Source organism: Oncorhynchus masou, chromosome 23 (genome assembly GCF_036934945.1).
Source record: "Oncorhynchus masou masou isolate Uvic2021 chromosome 23, UVic_Omas_1.1, whole genome shotgun sequence".
NCBI classification, from domain to species: domain Eukaryota; kingdom Metazoa; phylum Chordata; class Actinopteri; order Salmoniformes; family Salmonidae; genus Oncorhynchus; species Oncorhynchus masou.
Genome location: NC_088234.1, coordinates 10,145,099 through 10,152,598, shown reverse-complemented (window position 1 = coordinate 10,152,598; position 7,500 = coordinate 10,145,099). Strand labels below are relative to the sequence as shown.

The window sequence follows — 7,500 nt, the reverse complement described above, 5'->3', positions numbered from 1 at the left end:
AATGTGTTTTAGACTGTACCTATCCTGGTCTAGGTGTTGGTACTGGTTCTAGGTAATGTTTTCTAGACTGTACCTGTCCTGGTCTAGGTGTTGGTACTGGTTCTAGGTAATGTGTTCTAGACTGTACCTTTCCTGGTCTAGGTGTTGGTACTGGTTCTAGGTAATGTGTTCTAGACTGTACCTTTCCTGGTCTAAGTGTTGGTACTGGTTCTAGGTAATGTGTTCTAGACTGTACCTGTCCTGGTCTAGGTGTTGGTACTGGTTCTAGGTAATGTGTTTTAGACTGTATCTTTCCTGGTCTAGGTGTTGGTACTGGTTCTAGGTAATGTGTTCTAGACTGTACCTTTCATGGTCTAGGTGTTGGTACTGGTTCTAGGTAATGTGTTCTCGACTGTACCTTTCCTGGTCTAGGTTTTGGTACTGGTTCTAGGTAATGTGTTCTAGACTGTACCTGTCCTGGTCTAGGTGTTGGTACTGGTTCTAGGTCATGTGTTCTAGACTGTACCTGTCAGGGTCTAGGTGTTGGTACTGGTTCTAGGTAATGTGTTCTAGACTGCACCTGTCAAATCAAATGTATTTATATAGCCCTTCTTACATCAGCTGATATCTCAATGTGCTGTACAGAAGCACCGCCTAAAACCACAAACAGCAAGCAATGCAGGTGTAGAAACACGGACCTGTCCTGGTCTAGGTGTTGGTACTGGTTCTGGGTTGATCCAGTTCTCACAGGTCTTCTTCAGTTCCTTAAAGGGTCCATCCATCACTTTACTGATGTCAGCCAGACTGTAGACACACACCGCTGACAACTCCTCATGCTCCCTACACACACACACACACACACACACACACACACACACACACACACACACACACACACACACACACACACACACACACACACACACACACACACACACACGAGAGAGAGAGAGGATTTGATTTACGTGATCATGTATAATGAAGGGAAGTTTCACATGTCCTTGTTGTTGTCTCTCCCTCTCTCTACTCTCTACCAGTGGGGGCTCCTCCTCAGAGGAAGGGCAGGACCATCCTCTTCAGTGAATTTCATAAAAATGTAAATAGTGAAACATTCAAGAAGTTATCATTTTTAGATAAAACTACACTAAATATATTCACGTCGCAAATAATTGATGACAATACAGTAGCCTCAGCAGCACTCTGTAGGGTAATACCATGATGTAGCCGGAGGACAGATCGCTTCCGTCCTCCTCTGGGTACATTGACTTCAATACAAAACCTAGGAGGCTCGTGGTTCTCACCCCATTCCATAGACTTACATAGTAATTATGACAACTTCCGGAGGACGTCCTCCAACCTATCAGAGGTCTTGCAGCATGAACTGACATGTTGTCCACCCAATCAAAGGATCAGAGAATGAATCTAGTACTGAAAGCATAAACTACAGCTAGAGCTGCAGTGCATCAAATGTGGTGAGTAATTGACAGTTTTGAACAAATTAATTTATACCAAATATTTTTTCACTTTCACTTAGCTAGTGTCAAGTGCCGCTAGCTGGTTTAGCCTACTCAAACACCCGGATCAAACAGAGAGGGATGCTATGTTAGCTAGCTGTCTATGGCTATCCAACACTGGAACTCTTCTAAGTCAAGGTACGTTTTTGGTTGTATTAATTTATTGCCACTGGGGCATGCAGGTGTAACTGCTTAACTGCTAAACTGCTTGCTGTACTGTGTGATTGTAGCGGGTTTACCAAACGTGTTAGTTCTAGTAGCTGTGTTGATTATGGCGTTAGCTAATATGGTGACCACATTACCACCACACCGGCAGTCATGAGTCATAGAGGCCAGCATCCCGGAGTTGCCTCTTCACTGCTGATGTTGAGCCTGGTGCTTTGCCGGTACTAATTAATGAAGCTGCTAGTTGAGGATTTGTGAGGCGTCTGTTTCTCAAATTAGACACTCTAATATTGTTAGACACTCTAATAATTGTCCTCTTGCTCAGTGGTGCACTGGGGCCTGCCACTCCTCTATCTATTCTGGTTCTGTGAAGGCAGTAGTACACAGCATTGTACAAGATCTTCAGTTTCTTGGAAATTTCTCACATGGAATAGCCTTCATTTCTCAGAACAAGAATAGACTGACAAGTTTAAAAAGAAAGGTCTTTGTTTCTGGTCATTTGCTGATGCTCCAGATACTCAACTAGTCTAAAGAAGACCAGTTGTATTGCTTCTTTAATCAGAACAACAGTTTTCAGCTGTGCTAACATAATTGCAAAATGGTTTTCTAATGATCAATTAGCTTTTTAAAAGAATAAACTTGGATTAGCTAACACAACGTGCCATTAGAACACAGGAGTGATGGTTGCTGACAATGGGCCTCTGTATGCCTATGTAGATATTCCATTTAAAAAATCTGCCGTTTCCAGCTACAATAGTCATTTACAACATTAACAATGTCTACACTGTATTTCTGATCAATTTGATGTTATTTTAATGGACATAAAATTTGCTTTTCTTTGAAAAACAAGGACATTTCTAAGTGACCCCAAACCTTTGAACAGTAGTGTATATATATTTTTGTTGTTGTATTTTACCCTCTTTTTTAATCTTGTCTCATCGCTGCAACTCCCCAACTGGCTCGGGAGGTGAAGGTCTAGTCATGCGTCCTCCGAAACATGACCTGGCAAACCGCGCTCCTTAACACCCGCCCACTTAACCCAGAAGCTGCACTAATGTGTCAGAGGAAACACCGTTCCACTGACAACGAGGTCAGCCTGCAGGCGCCCGGCCCGCCACAAGGGGTCACTAGATGGCGATGAGCCATGTAAACTCCCGGGCCAAGCCCTCCCTTAACCTCTTACATCTATGGGGGCGCTATTTCATTTTTGGATGAAAAACGTTCCCGTTTTAAACAAGATATTTTGTCACAAAAAGATGCTCGACTATGCATATAATTGATAGCATTCGAAAGAAAACACTCTGACGTGTCCAGAAATACCAAGATATTCTCTGTGCGTGCCCTAGAACGTGAGCTTCAGGCAAAACCAAGATGAGATGGCATCCAGGAAATGACAAGGATTTTTGAGGCTCTGTTTTCCATTGTCTCCTTATATGGCTGTGAATGCGAGAGGAATGAGCCTGCCCTTTCTGTCGTTTCCCAAGGTGTCTGCAGCATTGTGACGTATTTGTAGGCAGATCATTGGAAGATTGACCATAAGAGACCACATTTGCCAGGTGTCCGCCCGGTGTCCTGCGCCGAAATTGGTGCGCAAAAGTCACCTGCCAGTATTTTTCCATGCGATACAGAGAGGAAAGCAAGCTTCCCACGAACTGCATATCAATGAAGAGATATGTGAAAAAACACCTTGAGGATTGATTCCAAACAACGTTTTCCATGTTTCGGTCGATATTATGTAGTTAATCCGGAAAAAGTTTTACGTTGTCGGTGACTGAATTTTCGGTTCGTTTCGGTAGCCAGACGCAATGTAGAAAACGGAACGATTTCTCCTACACACAGACGCTTTCAGGAAAAACTGCGCATTTGGTATGTAACTGAGAGTCTCCTCATTGAAAACATCAGAAGCTCTTCAAAGGTAAATTATTTTATTTATTTGGTTATCTGGTTTTTGTGAAAATGTTGCGTGCTAAATGCTACTCAAAATGCTATGCTAGCTTTGCATACTCTTACACAAATTAGTCAATTTCTATGGTTCAAAAGCATATTTTGAAAATCTGAGATGACAGTGTTGTTAAGAAAAGGCTAAGCTTGAGAGCAGACGCATTATTTTCATTTTATTTGCGATTTTCAGAAATCGTTAACGTTGCGTTATGCTAATGAGCCTGAGGCTTTAGTCACAAACCCGGATCCGGGATGGGCAGTTTCAAGAAGTTAACCCGAGCGACACTGGGCCATTTGTTTCCCGCCCTATGGACACCCAAACATGGCCGGTTGTGATCCAGCCTGGGATCAAACCCGGGTCTGTAGTGACGCCTCTAGCAGTGCCTTAGTCCGTTGCACCACTCGGGAGGCACACGCTCAAATATTTTCTATCCGGAGTCTGGAAGAGATCCTTTAGACCGAAGCGATGTGGTTGGGCCATTGATTGTACTTGGCGGCATACTGTTAGCTTAAAATTATAGTGAATTTGGATATGATTTTGAATAACCTCGTAATAGGGATTCATTAATTAGGTTACACATTACCTTTATCTACAGAATATCTCAGCACCGTGCGTGTCCATCTCCTCCTCTCCTTTATAGGGATTCATTAATTAGGTTACACATTACCTTTATCTACAGAATATCTCAGCACCTGTCGTGCCGTGAGACCAACAGTGGTTAATGTGTGGAGTGAAATTAGTGTTGTTATATTTATTTCTCTGCGTCTCATATTCAGCACAGCTCTGCTATAAAACCGAAGCAGCCTACCAGGCATCTGCGGGAAAGCACACGGCCTCCATTTGCTATTCGAGTGCCTCAGGATGTCTTTTTCCCCTGTTCCTGACCATGATATAACGGCCCATTCTAAATCTAAACTAATTTGCCATATTAGTAAAGACGCGATTAAATTGAGAATAGTCTGATGGATGAAAACAGGATCACTTTGATGAGAGAACAGCTGTGCAGCCGGAGGGACAGAACTCAAGCTTTCTTTTGCGACTTTCTCAAATCATCAGTAGTCCTATAGTCGCACCATGCAGACCATATATGTTTTGATTTCTAAGGTTTGTATCATTCACAACTAAAGTTGTCAAGTAACTAAATCTAGTGTATAGGACATTTTTCAAACGTACACTTTTAAGCTCAACATAGCCACTTGCTCCTGAATTGGAAAAAAAATAATTTATATTTTATTCAGATAAGTTCAATTATATTGATATATTTTATATTATAATATAATTATATTCTTCCTACTCTAAAATCATATAATGTAAAATAATGGCATGAGACTTATAAGCATATCTTGTCTGCTAAATGAACAAGCGTACAGCCTATGGCAGGGAGCATAGCCAGATAACATGCAGTAGGACAACTCACATTCTGTTCTTCCAAAATACATGCCATTGAGACCAGGAGATGCTAACACTATGTGTTAATTAATTAACGGTCAATTACCGTGAGCCCGGCAGTCTTTTGCAGGACAATAACCGTCTGACAAAATGTCATGACCGCCACAGGTCTTATGGTGACGAGACAATGTAGGCTGTGTGTAGCGGTTAGCGGTTGTGATATGAAGGTTTGGCTTGGAAAGTTTTTTTTACGCCTGGTCACAGACAGCTGATGTGTCTCTATCCCTCCTCACCTCCCTCCATCCCTCCATCCATCCCTCCATCCATCCATCCTCCCCTCCCTCTATCCCTCCATCCATCCCTCCATCCATCCTCCCCTCTCTCTATCCCTCCATCCCTCCATCCATCCCTCCATCCCTCCATCCATCCCTCCATCCCTCCATTCTTACCACTGAGATGTGAAGAGACCATAGAAGTGTGTAGAGCTAGGGTCTCCAGATGTGTGTTGTTTTGTGTAGACATCAGTCAGTATGTTGTAACGCTGTCCGCTGGCTCTGTCCTCACACACCAACTGAGCCTTGAGGAAGGTGGTCCAACGCCTCTGTAACGTCTTCATACCGCCTACATCAGACTAAAGATAGATAGAGGGGTGGAGAGAGAGAGAGGAGGAGAGAAAGAGGTGTTGGAGAGAGAGGGGGAGAGAGGAGGGGTGGTGGGAGAGGGGGAGAAAGAGAGAGGTTGGTGGGAGAGGGGGAGAAAGAGAGAATTTGGTGGAGAAGGGGGGGTGGGAGAGGGGGAGATAGAGAGAGGTTGGTGGAGAGAGGGGTGGTGGGAGAGGGGGAGAAAAAGAGAGGTTGGTGGAGAGAGGGGGTGGTGGGAGAGGGGGAGAAAGAGAGGTTGGTGGAGAGAGGGGGTGGTGGGAGAGGGGAGAAAGAGAGAGGTTGGTGGAGAGAGGGGGTGGTGGGAGAGGGGGAGAAAGAGAGGTTGGTGGAGAGAGGGGGTGGTGGGAGAGGGGGAGAAAGAGAGAGGTTGGTGGAGAGAGGGGGAGAAAGAGAGAGGTTGGTGGAGAGAGGGGGTGGTGGGAGAGGGGGAGAAAGAGAGAGGTTGGTGGAGAGAGGGGGTGGTGGGAGAGGGGGAGAAAGAGAGAGGTTGGTGGAGAGAGGGGGGTGTATAAAGATATAGTGAAAAGAGAATGAAGAAGGAGGAAAGAAAAAAAGAGAGAATTGATGGATGGTCTCACCCAAAACATAAAGAGGAGGCTAGCATGGTCTCACCCAAAACATCAAGAGGAGGCTAGCATGGTCTCACCCAAAACATCAAGAGGAGGCTAGCATGGTCTCACCCAAAATATAAAGAGGTAGCTAGGATGGTCTCACCCAAAATATAAAGAGGTGGCTAGGATGGTCTCACCCAAAATATAAAGAGGTAGCTAGGATGGTCTCACCCAAAATATAAAGAGGTAGCTAGGATGGTCTCACCCAAAATATAAAGAGGTGGCTAGCATGGTCTCACCCAAAACATAAAGAGGAGGCTAGCATGGTCTCACCCAAAACATAAAGAGGAGGCTAGCATGGTCTCACCCAAAACATAAAGAGGTGGCTAGGATGGTCTCACCCAAAACATAAAGAGGTGGCTAGGATGGTCTCACCCAAAACATAAAGAGGTGGCTAGCATGGTCTCACCCAAAACATAAAGAGGTGGCTAGCATGGTCTCACCCAAAACATAAAGAGGTGGCTAGCATGGTCTCACCCAAAACATAAAGAGGAGGCTAGCATGGTCTCACCCAAAACATAAAGAGGTGGCTAGCATGGTCTCACCCAAAACATAAAGAGGTGGCTAGCATGGTCTCACCCAAAACATAAAGAGGTGGCTAGGATGGTCCACCCAAAACATCAAGAGGAGGCTAGCATGGTCTCACCCAAAACATAAAGAGGTGGCTAGCATGGTCTCACCCAAAACATAAAGAGGTAGCTAGCATGGTCTCACCCAAAACATAAAGAGGTAGCTAGCATGGTCTCACCCAAAACATAAAGAGGTAGCTAGCATGGTCTCACCCAAAACATAAAGAGGTGGCTAGCATGGTCTCACCCAAAACATAAAGAGGTGGCTAGCATGGTCTCACCCAAAACATAAAGAGGTGGCTAGCATGGTCTCACCCAAAACATAAAGAGGAGGCTAGCATGGTCTCACCCAAAACATAAAGAGGAGGCTAGCATGGTCTCACCCAAAACATAAAGAGGTGGCTAGCATGGTCTCACCCAAAACATAAAGAGGTGGCTAGCATGGTCTCACCCAAAACATATAGAGGAGGCTAGCATGGTCTCACCAAAAACATAAAGAGGAGGCTAGCATGGTCTCACCCAAAACATAAAGAGGTGGCTAGCATGGTCTCACCCAAAACATAAAGAGGAGGCTAGCATGGTCTCACCCAAAACTATGTGAGGAGTGGGAGTCCTATGTATTTGCTAGGATCAAGCAACGACAAAGAGACAAACAAATAGACAGACCTC

The 7,500-nt window shown here is 44.6% G+C and overlaps 1 protein-coding gene across 1 annotated transcript in view; it reads right to left on the bottom strand.

The window, feature by feature from the left end:
• The window catches only part of sema4f (sema domain, immunoglobulin domain (Ig), transmembrane domain (TM) and short cytoplasmic domain, (semaphorin) 4F), a 118,498-nt gene that overhangs the window by 16,870 nt on the left and 94,128 nt on the right, over window positions 1-7,500 (bottom strand). Inside the window, exons 8-9 of the mRNA XM_064931098.1 lie at window positions 5,439-5,620; window positions 678-819 (exon numbers count right to left, since the gene is read on the bottom strand). Of these exons, the coding sequence (XP_064787170.1) occupies window positions 678-819; window positions 5,439-5,620 (324 nt within the window). The remainder of the gene's footprint in view (window positions 1-677; window positions 820-5,438; window positions 5,621-7,500) is intronic.